The following is an 18,907-nucleotide window of genomic DNA, read 5'->3' on the forward strand; positions in this document are numbered from 1 at the left end:
AAGCCCTCAAGGGGAGCTGGCGGCCTAGCCCTGGAGATTGTGACAAGAGCCAGGTTCTTCTACCCTCTGCCCATCTACTGGAGACCAGGTGCCTCCTGGCGTCCCTTGCAAATGTCCTCCCGCTCCTCAGACTGCCCTGGACAGGGAGCCCAGAGACCAGATTCTTGCCCCAGGTCAGCCACCGACCATAGATCACGCACTCTTGTGCCTGGCATCGTGTCTTTACTTGATTACAGGTAGAGACTGTGCCATTCTTGACCACGTGGATGGACCTGGAGGAGGGATTGTGCTAAATGAAGTAAGCCAGACAGAGAGGGACAGACACCATAGGATTTCACTTACATGTGGAACCCCGACACACACGAAAATGAACCAACGAGGAAGCAGAAACACCCATAGATATGGAGCCCAGCTAGTGGTTGCCAGAGGAGGCGGGAGGGGGTGGCGGAGGGAGGCGATGGGGATTAAGAGGTGCAGACTCCTGTTCTAACATAGTAAGTCACGGGGATGAGCGGTGGGGCCCGGGCAGTGCTGTCGGTCATGCTGTAACACACTCACTGGCGGGAGTTCGGGGGGTGTGTGGGGTGTGCGTCCCTGTGCTGAATACCTGAAACTAACATTACGTGCCAATCATACTTCAGATAAAAGTGAAAAACACTAAAAACCAGTAGAAGCAAGCAACAAGAACAACTGAGCCATCCTGAGCACAAGGTGTCGTGTGAAGGATGATGTCCGTGCTGGCGCCAGCCCCCGGTGAAGGCCGTGCCGCGCGAGGGCAGGTGCGCTCACCGTGGGTCCTGGGCCCACCTGCTCTCCTCTCCTTTTCTTTATCTTTTCTGAAGATCATGTTTTCCAGCTTTGCTGTGATTTGCCCAAGGTTCAGCCATGGTTTTGAATTATTTTTTAGACACTTTTGTACTTGGGATTGCCCAAGTACTTTCTGACTCGCGTGGCCTCACCCCAGATAAAAGGAGTCCCGTGGGTATGAGCTTAAGCCCGAGTGAGGAGGGCTGTGCCGGGGAAGTTGTCCTCGACAGGTGCCTCCCGTGCCTCCTTACGGCTTGGTGCTTCCTTGTTGTTAGGAAGAGGGCTTGCTCACTGAGCACATAGACGTGAAGTCGTTCAGGGCATTAAGCTGGTCCCTGCCCGTGGGCTCGTGGTGGCCCTTGTGCCTGGATGAGAATGTGTGAGTCCTCAGCCATCCCTCTCGGGACTGCTGACTGCATTTCCAGGCCGTGCACCGGTGGGGCAGAGCGGGGTGTCTCTCTCCCTCTCTGCCTGCTGCCGTGTTGGTGCCCCCGTGCACATCCCCCCAGTTGCTCCCATCCCCAAGAGCACTGCTGCCCCCAGTCTGCGTGGCTTCCTGACGAAAGCAACAGCCTCAAGCCATGATGGCTGAAGCCAGTTACGTAGCTGGACTCAGAGCCAGGGCAGCTCCTGGGGCAGCAAGGTGGAGGGCTCCTCCAACGCTTCACGTACCACAGCGGGTTTCGGCAGGTGGAGAGCTTACGCATCGGGACTCAGCTCTGGGAAGACAGGTTACCAGTCACACGTTGCCCTCCCCGTCCTGGAACGGAGGACGGAGGAGGGGGTGGTGATGCTTAGGGGCTGTGTTCCCTGTGGTTTGGGGAAATAATCCTTGGCTTCTGGAGTTGGCATTCTGGCTCTGGGATTTTGAGCTGGGTGACCCTAGTGAGTTACTCAGCTTCTTGGTACCTGAACGTTATCGTCGTGGGAAAGGAGGTGTCCTGCCCTCAGCATGCTCGCCAGCATTGCGTGTCGCAGGCACTGGGGGTGGAGGCTCTTGTAAATTCGGGGAGCAGTGGTTTGTGGCTGTGGCAGCAGGCTTTGCTCTCCCTAGCTCTGCGTCCCATGCCAGCTCTGCACACAGCATGAGCAGAAGCTGACTTCCCGTTCGGTGCTCTGCCGAGCAAGAGAGCGCCAGACGAAGCTCAGAACAACACGTAGCGCTGAGTCTGTGCCCCGGATGCGGGGCGGCCAGCTCTGTGGCGTGGGGCAGTGGCTGATGCCCACAGAGCTTCCTCGCCTCTGTAAGGAAGCAAATTGCACTCCTCTTCAGGAGTGTTGTCATCGATCAGGTGAATGTGTGTGCACAGTACTTAGCATGGGGCTTGGCGCAGAGCAGGTGTCCAGGACGTTTCATTTCCTTCCGCCGTCCGTGTTGTGGGCACACCTGGCTTATAATTTCATCAAGGGTGGAGGGGGATGATGCAGTCTGATGCTTACTTCGTCAGAAATTGTTCAAAAAAGCTCTTCAGAAAGCACACCAATCTAACCCCAGTGGCCACAGCGTCCAGTGTGTGTTCGGACCCTGAGGATGCGGAGTGCTGGCTGGACTCTCTCCCTCGTGTTCAACAGCAAGAGCCTGGGGTCCAGAATGTTTCCAGACCCATTTTAAAGGTGAAAGTTATTAGTTGCTTTTGGGTTACCCGGTGATGAACTGAAATTGACCTTTTAGTGAAACCTAGGAAATATTCTGACCTTTTGCTTGAAGAGAACACTCGTTTGCTTCAGTCCGCTTTCGAGGTGGGGGACTGGGTAGAGCCCTTGCTGAGTGGGAAGTTAGAGGTGCTCTTGCTGCACACATAGACACCTCACAGGGGAAGAAAAGTATGGACCAAAAATGGCTAATAAGCTTCTGAAAAAATGATCAGTCTCAGGAGCGATTCAGACCTGCCAATTAGAACATCAGCGAGGTAGCATGTCGCCTCTTCCTAGTGCAGACTGAGGATCCATCACGGCCAGTAGGGGAGGGCTGCAGCATGTGGGGCACCGCCCTTGCCGCCCGGGGCACCCGCCTCGTGAGAGCCTGTCTGAGGAGCGTGGTGCTCCGCCCTACTAGCCTTGACCTTTTCCGCCCTCTGGATTCAGTCTCTGCTTTGAGATATGGGCTTCACACGCAGCATAAATGCAGACAGGAAATTGAAGCACAAAGATGTTTAGGATTTTTTTCAATACTAATTTTTTAAAAAATTGGGAAATCTCTGAGAGTCTGAAAGTAGGGTGATTGTTAGGTAAGCGATGGTACGGCCACACGAAGGGACATCCTGCAGACTGATTTTTGGTGATGTGGAAGTGTTCATAGTGCATTGAAAGTAAAACAAGGGGTAAGGGGCGCTTGGGGGGCTCAGTCAGTTAAGCGACTGACTCTTGATTTTGGCTCAGGTTGTGATCTCCGTCCTGGGATCCAGCTCCTAATCAGGCTCCCTGCTCAATGGAGAGTCTGCTTATCTCCCTCTCCCTCTGCCCCTCCCCCTGTGCTCACTGTCTGTCTCTCAAATAAATAAATAAATCTTAAAAAAAAAAACAAGGTATAACGTAGGGTATGTATATATTTATGTGCGTGCACATGAATAAAATGAGATGTATAATAACTTATACACATGCAGATAGAATCATTTGAACTACACTGAAATACAAGTACTTAGGAAAAGGAGTCTAGAATTAAGGTATTACAGTTAGAGTATAGGCTTGACTCCTTTTTACTTTTTTATGCTTTTTGCTATTTTCCCACCTTTTTCAGTAAGCGTGTCTACTTTTACAGTCAGAAAGGAGAGTCCATGTAGCTTTCAGACAGAGTTCTTGTTACGAAATGCCTCGTGTTCTCTGCTGACACCGAGTCTCTCCCTCTCTGGGACAGCTGAGCTCCGGACACTGCCTGGCCAGAGGCCGTATATTTACGGGCAGCTCAGTAGTTTGCTCCAAGTGGCCAGGTTCTCAGAATCTCCACTTGGGCTGCAGTCTTATGCGCAGACACCCTGAGTTGAAGAGCGGTCCCTCCTGAGTGGTCCGGGGAATGGCCCCAGAGGCCACTTGGCACGTGCGGCTTGGCGGAATGTTCTGGCCACAGTACCGTCTGTGATAGGGCTGCATGCCCGCTCTGATCCTCTGACTGACTCTCTGTCGTCTCTCAATTGGAGCCAGAACTTGAGGGGCCTCACGTGAAGAAACCCCCTTCCTCCCGCTCTCCTTTCATCCGTGCACGCACCACACCTTTATGAAGTACCTCCTGCATGCTCGCTTCTTGCTAAGAGGCAGGGTCTCGAGCATCAGTGAGACACAGCCCTGCCCACGGGAAGGTCACGGTCGGGCGTGGGGGCCAGCTGCAGGCAGCCGATCAGAGCGCCCGGGCCCAGCTGCGGTAGGGCCTGGGGTGCAGCCGAACGAGGACGAGGTACAGAGGTTGGGCAGCTGCGAGGGGGAAGAGGTGAGCATTGGCCCGGGGTGTCGGGAAGGTGCTCCATTCCCTCGTTCATTTGTCTGGGGGCTGCATCGCTGCGGCGTGCAGGCATTACCCCGGCCTGGGCAACCGTGGCATGGCCACGCAGATCTCTGCCCTCAGGGAGCTCAACTCCAGTAGACCCGATAGACAGTGAAGCCCACAAGTAAGTGTTTTACAGCTCGTGATAGACGCCATGGCAGAGATTAATGGTGTCATGGTGGTGGGGCAAGGGGAGGTGCCTGGAAGACCTTCCTCAAGCTCCAGCCTCAAGAATGGGGGTTCAGGAGAGGAAGCTCCCAACCTGGGAGCAGTGAGCACTAAGGCTAAGGCAGGAAGAGCCTGGGGTGTTCTAGAAACTGCCAGAAGGTAGAGAGGGCTGGAACCAGCAGGTGGGGAGGCTTTGGAGAGGATGTGATAGTTGAGCAGAAACCTGAAGGGGAGGCTGTCACAAGACAAGGTTCTGGATTTGGAGGCCAGAAGGCGACGGGCGGGGCGCAGCTGGTGGGGCGTGGCGTGTGTGAGCAAGACGTGTGGCTGAAGAGATGACGGGGGGCGCTGCTGAGGAAGCTTTTGGGTCGCCAGGGTTAAATGATTCTCGTCCTCTCTGATTTCCCACACTGCATCCCGTCTGCCTTGTCCTGGTCCAGAAATGACGTTTGCTCTGGGGGTATGTGAGTCTTCTCTGAGGTTGGGGTCTCTGACTGTGTCTCCGGTTCTAGGCTGTGTGTTGAACCAGCCCCAAAGCCAGTACTGCCCTGGGAGTCCATTACTTCTTTTCCTTGGAATGAACCCATTATGAGTTATTGACTACGATGATTCATCATACGGTCTCATGCGGGCATGTGCTGGGTCTCCAGCAGCCAGCAGAAGACACTGCCCTGCTGATTCATTCTCTGCTGTTTGCCCTTCTCCTAGAATGGCCATTCAAGTGGACAAGTTCAACTTTGAGAGTTTCCCAGAATCCCCTGGGGAGAAGGGACAGTTTGCAAACCCAAAGCAACTGGAGGAAGAGCGGCAGGAAGCCCGCGGCCTGGAGATCGACAGCAAGCTGGACGTCCACTGGAGAATCATATCCTTTTCACAGCGGCCGCCTTGGCGCTTGGTGCACCCTGCTTGGGGCTTCTGCCCACTGAGAATTACGCCGGGTGGGGGGGCTTCACCACCAGATCCTAGGCACACAGAGCTCAGAAAGGGCATGCCAAGGAGATATGGACTGTGGGTGTCCTTCCTCAGCCCCTTCCTGGTCCCAGGGCCCCACCCACAAGGTGTGGCTTCAGGGTGAGGAAAGGCCGCCTCCCTGAAATGTCTTGGGTCACGTGTTTCTTGCCAGTGTTGATGTTTGTGTTAGTGACACGTTCTCACGCCAGCCTGTCATTGCTGGGCTTGGGGAGCGTCACAGAGTGACAGCTCAACACAGGACGCAGTTGTCTGGGAAAGTGGAGTCGCGTTGCGCAGCTCCCCGAGGCACCAGAGTGTTTCAGGAAGGTGCTGCACGAGAGTGCCTGGCGCCGCACAGGCCCCACGCTGGACTCGACATCACGCCAGAATCCCAGGTGCACGTGCGTGTGTGCTCGGCTGGCTTACAGAGCCCCTGCTTTGGGTGGGGTATTCTGCGAGGCCCCCGAGAGGCCGAGGGGGAAGGAGGAGGCCTCCACGTGGCTTCCTGGCCTCGTTGGGCGTGGCTGTGCCTGCCGGGGGTTCAGTGCACCTCAGGGGCTGGGCAGAGGTCGTGTCGAGTCTGCGAGGTTCAGGGGAGGAAGCTGTGGGCATGGGCAGTCGGGGAAGGCTTCACAGGAGGGCTGACGTTAGAGGGACTTTTGTAGGGTGGGGGATGCCCTAGAGGTCCCAGGGTGTGAGAGGATGGCTCACGTGGAACGTCTCCCAGGAAGAGGCAACTCTGATGTGAATGTCTTGGTCACCTTGTTCACACGTGGATCCTGTGCTGTGTGGTGTCAGGTCATCCTGGACCATCTCCTGGGATTCGGGAAAGATCCTCAGTCTGCAGGGGGGCAGTTTCCAGGAGTTGAGGCACATTCCTTTGTGTACACTAAAGAGAATCTTGGGCTGGTAGACCCCCGTGCCCAAGGAGCTGGGACAGAATAAGTACTTCCCATGTTAAATTGGAGAATTGGGGAACCAGACATTTAAAACCTGTGCCTGGGAGACTCTGCATGACAGCGGCCATCACGGAGTTCAGGTGTTTGTCTTTGTATAGTGGGACGTGAGAAGGAGGGATGACTGGAGTCCTCCCTCTCTCGCTCCCCCCAATAGCCAGTGGTTGCTGCTGGAATGAGCAGAGTGGTGGAGCCCAGAGGGAAGCGGTGTTCACCCTGCACACAGTCCCACCATCTCCTTTACTCCTCCCGCCTCTGACTGGTACTCTCGTTCCACTGGGGCGAGTTGAGCTGAGTCCCCGTGAGCCCAGCCAGGACGTGGTCGGGCCGGCTGCCCAGGGGGGTAACAGGCAAAGCACCGTTCCCAGCCCTGTCGTCAGGGAGGGTCGAAAACCTCTGTCCTGTTGGGGGACAGCAGAAGGCCCATGGCCCTCCTGTCCTGGTATCTGTGGTCACGATGCTGAAGCTGGGGGACTGGGGTTGGAGAGGTTCTGTAAACTCTGGATGTGCAAGTCTCCACGTGAGGTAGGAGATGCCCTTCTCCTGGGCCTCAGGGCCTTTGCTTCACACAGGGAGCTCTGTGCAGAGCCAGGGGGCCTGGTTGTGAATGAGTCGCCTCAGCCCCGTGGAGGAAGAGGCAGTGTGTTTGGGGGGCCCAGCAGGAAGGCATCCGTCCTCCTGAGTGGTCTCACTCTGGGTACAGATAAGAACAGGAAGCCTCAGAAGTGGGGGTTTGCACCCCTGCTTCCCCTTGTGCCAGGGCCACCGCGGCCCCCGCTACAGACAGACCCGTGACTTCCCAGGTGCCGCCCCAGGGCTGGCCCTGTCATTCACCAGGGTGGGTGGCTCTGCCGCCGGTCACGGTCAGCCGTAGGAAGTGCGGGCACGGGCACCTACCAGCAGCCCTGGGCGGGCATGTGCTGCCTTCCAATGGGACGACGCTGACCCTCAGGATACTTACGTTCTCTGAAAACAGTGACCAAACACGTGCTGAAAATATCTTTGAGTTTCTCTTCTTTTAGCTTTGCCTCCTTTACGAGGTTGGCAGCCCCGTTTTCTGTATTGGCTTAATAATTCATGCGACAAATATTTACTGTTTACCATGTGCCAGGCACATCTGTCTCCTGGATGTACTGATTGGAAGTTTTTGAGAGACTGTCCCTATAGGCAGATTCGATTAAAGAGAAAGAATATTAAGGATCTCTTTCTCTCTCTCTCCTCATCTGGCAATGACATCTGGCTTGGGATGGATAGCAGACTTTTGCTCTTGTAAACCTGGATCCAAGCAGATGGAAAGACCAAAGATTGAATTGGCTAATATTTTATTATGCATTTTAGTAATATTTTCTCAATATTTAGACTTTATACAAAAATTTGAGCCTAATTTGACACTCATCTACAGTAATAAAAATGGTCCATATGTAGCATGTAAGGCTGGATAGATATGTTTCCATGGGAATTGTGGATCTTGCAATAGACACAGGCTAACCTGTCTCCATCATGTCTCCAATGACCAAATGAGCAGCTGGGGGACGCCAGGAACTCCAGCCCCACTGTTCACCTGGATAACGAGCGCTCACGTGCTGGGCCCTGGAGATGCCCCCAGTCTAAGGGAGGAGAAGACTCAGAGAGGGGTACTTACAGCGCAACCTGGAAGGGCTGAGGCAGGATCCTTCCTGAGTGAGGGCTGGCACGTTGCAGAGCTGTTCGTTCCCTGTGACTGCTAACACAGCACGCAGACCAGAGAGGTGGTGGGATCCAGGGGCCTCCCTTCCACCCTCCCTCCCTCCTCCCTGCCTCTCACCTCCCTCTTCCCCTACCCGCCATCCTCAAAAATCTATATGAAGCTCTTTCTCCTGCATTACCTCTTCCTTACCGCCAACCTGAGCCTGGTCATTTTTAAAGGGACTTCTCCCCTTCGGCAAGAGGAACTGGCAGCTGTGTAGCGTCTGCAGATTTCTGGGGGCGGGAGGGTGGCCTGCCCAGGCGGCATCGGGCCCGACATCGGTGCTGTCTGCATGGACACACCCTTGCCTCCCGCTGCCCAGCACGGTCCCCTTTCCACCTTCTTCCCTGCTAGCTACTGCCGCTGGAAGGTCTTTACTGAACTTGGGAAACCTTGACGTAGCCGACTTTGTTGTTAGCAGATAATAGCTGTCCACGTGTAATCCGGAAAACACCTGTTTGGCTTTAGGCTGCTGCACGGTTGGGGCCGGAGCCCGGGGTCTGAAGGCCCAGCTCTGCTGCTTCCAGTGTCCCCGTGGGGAGGCTGTGGCCTGAGGGGCCCGTGTCCCCCTTTGTTCAGCCAAGGTGAGAACAGCTACTCCAGTTTGCTGTTAGGGTTAGTTCTCACAATCCTATCTGCCCTTTTGATCACCTGCCAGGTGTCAACCAGGATCTTCGCATTTTTCTGACCCGAAACTGGCAAAACTGATAGTACTCTGGTTTGAAAAACAAGTACATTTTGGGAGTTAAAAAACTTACCTGAGCTAACATAGCCAGGATCCCCAAACTCATGTTCTTTTCCTACTGACTACTTGAAGTGAGGCCCCATGGTCCGCATGTAACCCTAGCTCCTAACCCTAGAAGCTGTCTGCAAGGGGAGCCCCCTTTCTTGCCGGCAGAAGTGGAGCTGCTTCTAGGACCTGGCTCGGAGGAGGCTCATCCTGCACAGAGGGCCATGGGCCGGGCCTCAGCCGTGTCCCCACCGCCGCCTCTGATTGAACCTGTCGCCAACGGTCCAGGATTGTGGTTCTGAGAACCCCTCAAAGTAGCTGGTTCTGGGGTGGCTGGAGATTGGCCATGTCTGTATCCACTTTCCACTTGTAATTCAGAGAGGAGAGTCCACCAGGGTCCGACTGAGTCTTCCTCATCCTTGATGCACGTCCTGTCTCCCAGGGAGCCCGCTCTGTCGCTGACCTCTACCTCTTCCAGCTCACCCAGCCGGAGCTGCCCCTTCCCTTGGACTCCTGCAGCACTCCGTGCCTAGCTCTCATTTGTTAGAGTCTTTACCAAGTACGGGAAAGTTCATTTTTTTCCCAAGTTCACTGCCCCCTTGCCAGGCTGTGCTGTTCTTGAGTCTGTGCTGTGTCCTGTTCCTTTAGCAGCTACTTACTGATGACCTGCTGTGTGCTGGGCTTATGCTAGGCACCGGGGACCTCCATGATGAGCAAAATCAGGTGTGGGCCCTGCCCTGATAGCGCGTGCTCCTCTCCTGGCCCCAGTGCTGTGTGTAATCCCCCAGCATGTAGGTATTAAAACCATTTGGTGAATGCATAGCTTCCGTCTCATCGATGGAGCGGACTGAAAGGTTGCCAGCTCAGTTGCACTATGCCGAGGGTTGTGGTGAATATGTGAAGGGAGTTTTAATGAACGAGATTCATCTTATTGGAAGCCTCGCTCCTTTTCCAGAGGGCAGCCATGCACAGATGATCTGTGCTGGAAACAGATGAAGGATAAGTGTGGAGCAAGCTTGGTGTCATCTCACATTCTCATATTCCTTGTTTTTGTTGCAAATCTCCCTCCAAAGAGCATTTCAGGGGTTGGTGAGATACTTGCTGACATATCAGAATCCAAACCCAGGTAGGTTTCATGGCAAGAGCTGGGCGCACAGTTCAGCTGATCCCTGTAAAGGCCAGTGATCCGGACCATCTGGGCAGCGTCTCCGCCAGGTGGTCTGATAAGCGCGTGTCTCCTCTGTTCTGTCTGGAGACCCTTTGGAACCATCTGGCTGCTTTGAGGGCCAGGTAGAGACTCAAGGAGCCCAACTGCAGCCTGGGTTTTAAATGCCTAAGGACTGATGGCCCAGAGCCGGAGATGGAATATCTTTGCAGCACGCAGAGGTCACTTACATGCAGGTAGCTAGAACATGGAAGGACACGGAGCAGGGTAGCTGTTCCGAGCGCAGGGCCGTGCGTCCGGAGCACGCTGTGCATTGCAGAGCAGTGTGTTTGGCCTTGCAAACACCAGTTGCCCTCTGTGAACCCAGGAAGCTCCACAGGCTATGACATTTGTCTCTGGGTTTTGCTAGAGTTTCACAAGCATTAGCCTACAACACTATCGGCCCAGTGTCCTCAGTTTAGTTGGTCCTGACCAGGACAGCTGGCCTGGGACATGGCCACACCTGGCTTTTCAGTTTTCCAGACTGCGTTCTTTACAGTAAGGAGATTGTGCCTTCAGCCGACCCCCTCTTCCCTTTTAAGGCAGGGGCAGAGATTAAGCTGTGGGCAGTGGACTGCCTCAGGCCACCCTTGACCCTTCCTAACTGGCTTGTGGTTTATTCTCCAAGATGCTCTTAATGGAGCCATGTCTTCCCATCCCCTGAAAAAAAAATTTTCTTAAAACAAGATCCCTTTAAAACACAGTACACTATGCTTTTCCAGTATTCATGTCAGGAGAAAGGGTTTAATCTAAATGACTTTAATACAGACAGCTCCTGTTGTCAGTACGGCTGGTTTCTTGACCATCTTAAGTGAAATGCAGGGTTGCGTTTTGTGTCTGCCTCGAGGGAGTCAGCTTCTCGAGCTGTTGCTGATCACTTGGTGCCTTCCATCCCATGGTGGAGCGGCGTTGCCAGCCCGAGAGAAGCGCTGTGCCCAACCTCTGAGGCCGTACCGTTGCCCCGGCTCTTCGGCCTGTGGACCCAGACTCGATGGCTGTCTCCCCCGAATCCAGACATGGAAGCCATGCACACCTTAAAATGCCTTTGAAAGGAGTCGGTTTGGCACACAGCACAGATTTCAGATTTGGCTCAGGAGAGTGGGAAAGGGCTTCCTGCGCATGCAGAGCACTGTTTCAGATCTGTGTGTGAGCGTGTGTGGTGTCTGTGTGTGGGCACACGTGAGTGTGGTGTGCGTGCGGCATGTGGTGTAGTGTGCGTGTGAACATCACACAGACCGATATGCACAGTGTGTGTGATTGGGCGCGTGTCCTGCTGGTGCACCTTCTGTGTCCTTTCGGTGTGACAATTGCTGTGCACGTGCATCTCTATATAACAGAGTCATGCAATGACCTCTAACGCCCATCTGGCACCTAAGTGCCAGGTACTGTTCTGAGTGATTTATATGGATGGGCTCACTTAATTTTCACAAAGACCCCTAGGAAGTAGTTTTAGGCACATTCCACAGATGGGGAAACTGAGACCCAGTGAGATTCTCTCACTTGTCCCAGGTCTCCAGCCAGTGAGGGGCGGAGCTCGGATTTGCACCCAGCCATCTGGCTTCAGAGTGTGTGCTCTTGGCTCTGTGCTGGGGACAGCAGAAGAGCATCTGGTCTCTGCCAAGACCTTTGTACTACCCCCATTTTCCAGAGAAAGCCGAATGAGGTTGCGGTATTCCTCGGGCACCCTGCTGATTGGTGCTGACCCCCTGCAGGGTTCTCCCCACTTCACCTGCTCTACCTTCCGCCCAACAGGACGGGCAGAGATGAACCATTGCAGACTGTCCCTTGGCAGCTCACTGGGCCATGTGGCATTTTCTGTCCAGTTGCGTCGCTGACCCCAGGGAGCTGAGCCGAGATGCAGGCCACCCCTACTGGGATGAGAACAACCCACATCAGCATTCTTAAAGTTCACAGTGCAGATTGGAAAACACAGTCATGGGAAAGAGGCTCATTAATCACTTAAAGCAGTCTTTCCATTAGTGTAATTTCTATTTATGACAATCTGCTAATTTGAGCTGAAGTGGGGCTGGGCTAAGTCCCTGCACCTGTAGTTTCTCCAGATCTGGCACGTGGGGTTCAGACAATCCATCTTCCTGGGGGGACACCCGAGGTACAGGCCTGCCCCCTCCAGGACACGCACCTGGAAGCCAGCTTGGAAGCGACTGTCGGCACGCTCGTGCAATGGGCTTCCAGCTTTTGCTCAATAGGCTGCAGGTAACAACTGGGAGTTAAGATCGAGGGGCAAGGCTGGTAGAACTCAGGCCTGTGGGCTCAGAAGAGAGTTTGGCTGGCCCCTGGGCTATAGGATCATGCAGGGAAGAGTTGGTTGAGCAATCATTTTTTTTTTTTCTAAAATATAAGACCAGTTCCTGGTAAGTTTCAGTTCTGTGAATAAAGACAAGGTCTCAAAAACTGCTCAGTGTTTTCAAATTGCAGTACATTACCAAATATTTCACTGCTAATGGTCTAGCAGATGAGCAGGAAGGTATGTTATTAGCTTTCTGCATTTTCCTTGCATCTAGCTGTTTTTCAAAGATTTAGAAGCTAGCATTCATGGTTCTCAGGACACATAGAGTATTAACTGAATATACATGAGAATGCTATAAATAAAAAGGCTGTGCACAAATACTAAGTTTAATTAATAATGATGAATGACCAATAATAATATATAATCCTTGCACAAAAGACTGGGCTCCTTAAAAGTAGGAATGCTCTCATTTTAGTTGGCCTTTCATCCCTAGCAGCTAACACAGTACACATAGTGGGTGTTGACAGATACTTGATGTGAATCCCTGGAATGGGAGGCACAGGGGGACAGATGCATGTGGCAGGTACAGGACAGACACAGTGCAGGGTGCAGCCGTCACAGCCAGGGGAGAAGGAAGGGGTTGCTTCTGGGCTGGGGCTGGATCAGAGAGGACATCCCAGGTAAGGTGAGATTGAAGCTTCAGTCATTAGAATGGCTGAAGAAGGTTCCAGGCAGGGGGAGCGCAGGAGTAAGGGCACCAAGGCAGGAAACCACACCATCTGTTGTAAGAAGTACTCGTAGTTCAACACGGCTGGTACACATTCTTGGGTGCAAGGTGTGCAAAGGGAGAGGTCAACAAGGAGAGAAGATCATGGGGAACTTGCATGAGGTTCTAGGGAGTTGGATTTTTATCCCAAGAGCTGCGGTAGCCACTGCCGGATTCTGAGCAAGGGAGCGGTCTCCTCAGACTCCTTTCAGAAGATGGCTCTGGGAATAAGTCCATCAGAGAAAGACATGTATCATAGGACCTCACTGATATGAGGAGTTCTTAATCTCAGGAAACAAACTGAGGGTTGCTGGAGTGGGGGGTGGTGGGAGGGATGGGGTGACTGGGTGATGGACACTGGGGAGGGTATGTGCTATGGTGAGTGCTGTGAATTGTGCAAGACTGTTGAATCACAGATCTGTACCTCTGAAACAAATAATGCAATATACATTAAGAAAAAAAAAAAGATAGCAGGAGGGGAAGAATGAAGGGGGGGAAATTGGTGGGGGAGACAAACCATGAGAGACTATGGACTCTGAGAAACAAACTGAGGGTTCTAGAGGGGAGGGGGTTGGGAGGATGGGTTAGCCTGGTGATGGGTATTAAGGAGGGCACGTTCTGCATGGAGCACTGGGTGTTATGCACAAACAATGAATCATGGAACACTACATCAAAACTAATGATGTACTGTATGGTGATTAACATAACAATAAAAAAGTAAAAAAAAAAAAAAAGATGGCTCTGGTGGAGCAATGAGGTGCCCTCCTCCCCACCTCACTCTCTGTGGGCCTGCTGTTGCCACGATGGATTTGTTTCTGTGTTGTGGGATGGTGCTGCCTTTTGGGAATTTGGCACAAGAGTCTGCAAAGATGTACAGGGCAGTGCAGGCCTGTCTCTGCTGTCTCTTTCTGTCTCTTGGTAAGGCCTTTACAGGGTGTTGAGTTGAAATGGAGGATCACTGCCAGGATTGGGGTTCCTGTTGGGCTCCAGGTACCGGACACCCACTTCTGCTCTAAAGGGTACAGTGGAAAACCAGAGCTGTATATGTGGAAGAGGAATATAGCACGAGGTCTCTCTGAGCATGGGGATTGCCTGTTATGTTCGGTTGTGTGTCTTCTGTAAGCATGGGCCTCCTCTAGTAGGTGCTCCATAAATATTCACTTACTCAAGCTTGTGTGGGTGGTGACGTGTTGATAAACTGTGGCCCTGTACAATTTATACCTTAAAGCTACCAGTACAATTCCTTCGGCATTATTCCTGGAAAAACTCACTTATTCGGTTGACTTTTACTGCCTCCCAGCTCTGTAGATCTGAATTAGGGACTTGGAGGTAGGAAACCTGGTCTTTGCCCCCAAGGTGCTCACCTTGGCTTAGTTGGGAGATCAGCCATGACAACAGATGTTTGGAGCCCAGGGTAACCAGTGCTACTGTGGGGATTAGGAGGGAGCCCAACGCTGAGGGGCAGCCTGCCAGGCATTGTGTTGGTGCTCACTCTTGGCCAGACTGGGGCTGTGCTTGCCATGCAGGACACATCATCTCACCCCATCCCCAACTTTCTGGGAGGGGACCTCACTTACACATGCCATGCAATGCTGGAACTAAATACCATTATCTTATCTGTAGGACACACCAGTGCCCTGTATGGGCTCGAGCCAATATTGCTGAACACATCCGTGTCCCCACTACCTTCGGGTCCTACTTCAGAACTTCATGGATCATCTCACAGGAGGAAGAATGAGCCATTTAGGGTCCAAGAGACTTTTGCCCTCAGTGAGGTGCCTTCTGCTCCTTTAAAGGCATCTTAAAGATGGGATCCTGACCCAGTCTGTCTGCTACACTGTGGAGTTAAGATACATCTCCCTGGAAATGTGTGGCATGTATGGAGAAGGTCTGGCAGGGAATGAGCAGTGCACTTGGAGTCGAGGAACTGAATGTGAACCTCACACTCCCCCTTCTTGGCTGTGTGACTTTGGGAAAGTTTCTTACCATCCCTGAAGAGGTTTCATTGACCTGACATTGTTGTAAGGGCTGTATGAGGTGATCTGTAGGTAACTTACACATAATACAGGCTCAGGAAAAAGCAGCATTTATTGAGCACCTGCTCTGTGCCAGGCACAGTGCTGGTGACCAGGGACATCACTTACTCTCCTGGGGCTCACGACCACAAGCAGTCCTCTGAATTCAGCTAAGCAGTTGGGAAGGCGTGGCTGCCTGCTCATTGACATGGCTGGTTTGGGGAGGGGAGGGCAGAAGAAGTTCACACTGAGCAAGGTCCAGTCCTGGACCCTGGGCCTCATGGCTCACCACCTCCAAGGATTTGTGACCCCCCAGGAGGAGTGAGCAAAGGGCAATGACTCCAGGTAACTCAGCTGTGTCTTTAAGGCAGAAGTGGCAAGCACGAGGGCACCATAAATGGAATTTGCTATTCCTTGCTGGGGACTTAGATGCTACCTGTGGGAGGCCCCAGAGGCAGAATGAGAGCTGTGCTAACCTGAGCTGGGAGCTCGTGTTCTCTTTTGGTTCAGGCACGTGCGTTGTTCATTATTATCTGTGGATGTGGCCTAGGAGACCCACAAAGCCTGGGTCCACACCAACAGGGGTTCCACAGTCCTGCTGCAGAGTTACCATCCCTGCCCTTGTAAGGGACAGGAGCAGAATCTCGGGACAGTGACTACTGACTACTTGGAGATGTGACTGCTGTGTCCCAGGTGGCTAGAAAGGGCTTTAAAGGGAGGGAGCTTTTCAGCACCACGGAGAGTTCCCGGCAGGTCTGGCTGGAGGGCGGTGGCTGGTCCGGCTCCACACTGGGTGCCAGGGCTGACTCGACCACCGCGGGCAGCCTGGGGGCCCTGGCCTGAGCCGTGCCCTGTGCACAGAAAGATCCTTGTCTGTCAAGTGGAGGTCACGGGTCCACACCCAGGTTTACTGTGAAGAATTGACACAATGTTTACAGTAAACTGTCAGAAAGCGGGGTCCAGAACATGGGCGCTAGGGTCAGACTGCTTGATCCGGCCGCTTCATAGCCGTGTCGGCTTTCTTACTCTCGCCATGCACCCAAGTTAAAAAAAATCGAACAGAAATAGCAGTCCCTACCTTATCCCTGTCAGGTTCTAAAGTCTTAATTTAAAGATAATATTAAATTGAAAAGATACATATTATACACTTACCAAAGAGCCTCTCTCATGGGAAGCACTTTGGAAATGTTCTAATAGAAGCGATGACAGGGATTATAGTCACCGTCATCATTTATCGATCTCTTGACCCAAATGCCATGGCCTGTGTATTGAAGAAATAGTAGCTGTTGCCACCTCTGCCTTCCTTATGGGATGTTGCAGTCTTGCCTGTAACAGTGATCGACGCAGGCAGCTGCATAAGTGACTGGTCAGCTGGCTTTGCATTTGTATGTCCAGGCTCAGACACCAGACTGTTTTGTGGTGGCTTATGGGGCTGAAAGGGAGGGGTTGTGCATGCAGGTAATTAGCTTTATTAGCTCAGCTGTATAATTTTATGGCTCACATCCGAAAGCAAATTAATACAGAAATATGCTATTGGAATGGTTTCCAAAGCCCCAGTGCCATTTGGCAACTTGGTAATTACTCACACGCTAACTTGCTCCTCTAACTAATCATTTCCAAGCTCCTCATCCTGGATGCGTTCATTAGGCACTATTTCTATTTTGCAAGCACCGTGGTGCGATCTGCCTCAAAAGTCTGGCATATATATATATATATATATATATATATATATATATATTTTTTTTTTTTTTTTTTTGGAAGTGGGAGTAATATGCCATATTCTGAGGTCTTAATTTTACACCCCTGGAAAGAATCAGGAAAGAAAGAAACATGAAAATGTGCATGTTAAACCCAAATCTGCCAGCCACCTGCTTGCTGAGCTCCTCTCCCTTCTGAGTGGGATGAAGCGTATTGACTTTTATCAGCCCTGACCTAGGAGCTCCATCATGCCCCACACGGTTTCAGGTCTGCAGCTGCTCCCAGCCTGGTTTCATAATGTTACCAGCAGAGCTGTACTGTTTATTTTTTCTAAAATTTTTATTTTAAATATGTAAAATATGCACATGGTTCAAATTTTTTTTAAAAGGGTGTTCCCCTCTTGCCCATTCTCCCCAAATGCCCATTTTTCTTCATTCCTTCCATGTATTTCAGAATTTCTCTTGAAACTCTTAAGTAACACATAGACTTTTTTTGTTTTTACACAAAAGTATATGCTGTTTCACATCTTGTTTTTTTTCATTGAACTGTTTGCCTTGGAAAACTGCATATTCATAGCGAACTTTCTCCCTTTCCGATAGTGGAGTGTGAGTCTTGTGCCTGTATTCCTGTAGCTCTGCCATTATGGGGGGTTCCAAACTTTTTGACTTTTGCCGATCTGGTAGCAGCATTGTTGAGCACGTCATCTTCCCTTTCTGGCGCTGCCATGCTATGGCACTAGAATGCCAGGGGTAGAAGGAGCTCCCGGGGCATCCTGCTCTGTCCTCTCGGCTTCGGGTCCTCCATCTGCAGGGTGCACCTGCAGCCTCCCGCCGGTTGGAGGGAGCATGGAGCGCTTGCCACAGAGCACACCCCAACAGGAGTGTTCCCGGCGTTTGTACCCTTCCGTGCCCCCCTCTCCAGGACCCAGTTGTATGTCTTTGAGTCTGAGACTTGGAATTCGTCTGGGAGCGTTTCCTGTACTGGGAATTGGTCACCACTCTGCGAGTGAATTTCTGTGTGCCTGTGAGTCATGTGGCCCATTCGATCCTAGATGAAACCCAAACCAAAAAAAGTGCAGCTGACTCCTTTTGCTGGCACTGTGCATGTAATCTCACTTCTCCTCCATCTCTTTGATTATAGTGAATCACAGAGTGCTTTGCAGGGGCCCGGTCATGAGCCAAGGAGGGGGCTTGATGTCTTCTTTTTGAAAGAGAAAGTAGCTCTTCACATGGTGGCCACAAAGGGAGAGGAGAGAAACGTAACTGCTTTTCTCCACTGCCCGGCCAGTCCCTGGGCTCTAGTCCTTCATCGGACTCTGCAGGGGATGCGTTTTCCCAGCAGGGGGGTTGCCTCTGGATGGCGCTGGGGCCATGGCAGCAGGGGGATGCTGACCCGAGTGGGTGGTGGGATGGGGGCTCGGGACTGACTCAGCACAAGTGATGACTCCCAGGAAGGACGCCACTCCTCAGGATCACCAAGTAACCTGCACGGTGGTCTGTGTTCTCATTGGGGGCTGGCATTGGCCATTCCTGGTCACTCCCCTCGGGAGGAAGATGACCCCTCCTTACCCTGCTCCCCCGTGGGTCTTGTTGGTTCAGGGACTGGAAAAGTGGAGTCCCAGCGTAGGACTGACAGGTGCCATCCCCTCTTAGAGACCCATCCCAAGTGAGAAGCCATTGCCTAAAACTTCTAAGTCCTCCTGGAAAGGCTGCTTCCTGTGTTTCCCCGTGGTGGCAGGTTGTGCTGCTATGGCCCATTGAGCAACAAGGATGGAAGTAGACCAGCCATGTGGTGGCTGTGGTCAGGCTTGCAGTGCTGAGTGGTGGCCACAGAGGAGTCCACAGAACTGGGCCAGTGTTGTCTGGGAGTGTGCTTGCGTCCAGCCCGTGCCTCCTGGGCAGGGAGGCAGGCTCGTGTTAGCCAAGAAACCCAGCCACACTCCCTGATAGTACCCTGTGCTGCCGGGTAGTGGGCCAGGCCTCATGGCCATCTGTCACTCACAGCAGGCAAGTTGCCAACCTTTCCAAGACTCTCTGTCCTCACGTATTGAATAGTAATAGCCGCGTGTGCCTGGCTCTGTGCCGAGGGCTCCAGCAGCTATCCCATGGTGATGCCAGAGTAATCCTCTCGGAGGGTCCTACTCCCCTCTCTCTAGCGGTGAGT

At 52.6% G+C, this 18,907-nt stretch overlaps 1 protein-coding gene across 10 annotated transcripts in view; it reads left to right on the forward strand.

The window, feature by feature from the left end:
• TRAPPC9 (trafficking protein particle complex subunit 9) overlaps positions 1–18,907 on the forward strand; it is a 582,880-nt gene that overhangs the window by 442,640 nt on the left and 121,333 nt on the right. For all 10 annotated transcript variants that reach the window (XM_078071955.1, XM_078071953.1, XM_078071956.1 and 7 more), the window contains one exon: positions 5,159–5,311. In XM_078071955.1, coding sequence (XP_077928081.1) covers positions 5,159–5,311 — 153 coding nt within the window. The remainder of the gene's footprint in view (positions 1–5,158; positions 5,312–18,907) is intronic.

The sequence above is a fragment of the Halichoerus grypus genome, chromosome 5 (assembly GCF_964656455.1).
Source record: "Halichoerus grypus chromosome 5, mHalGry1.hap1.1, whole genome shotgun sequence".
In the NCBI taxonomy this organism is placed as follows: Eukaryota; Metazoa; Chordata; class Mammalia; order Carnivora; family Phocidae; genus Halichoerus; species Halichoerus grypus.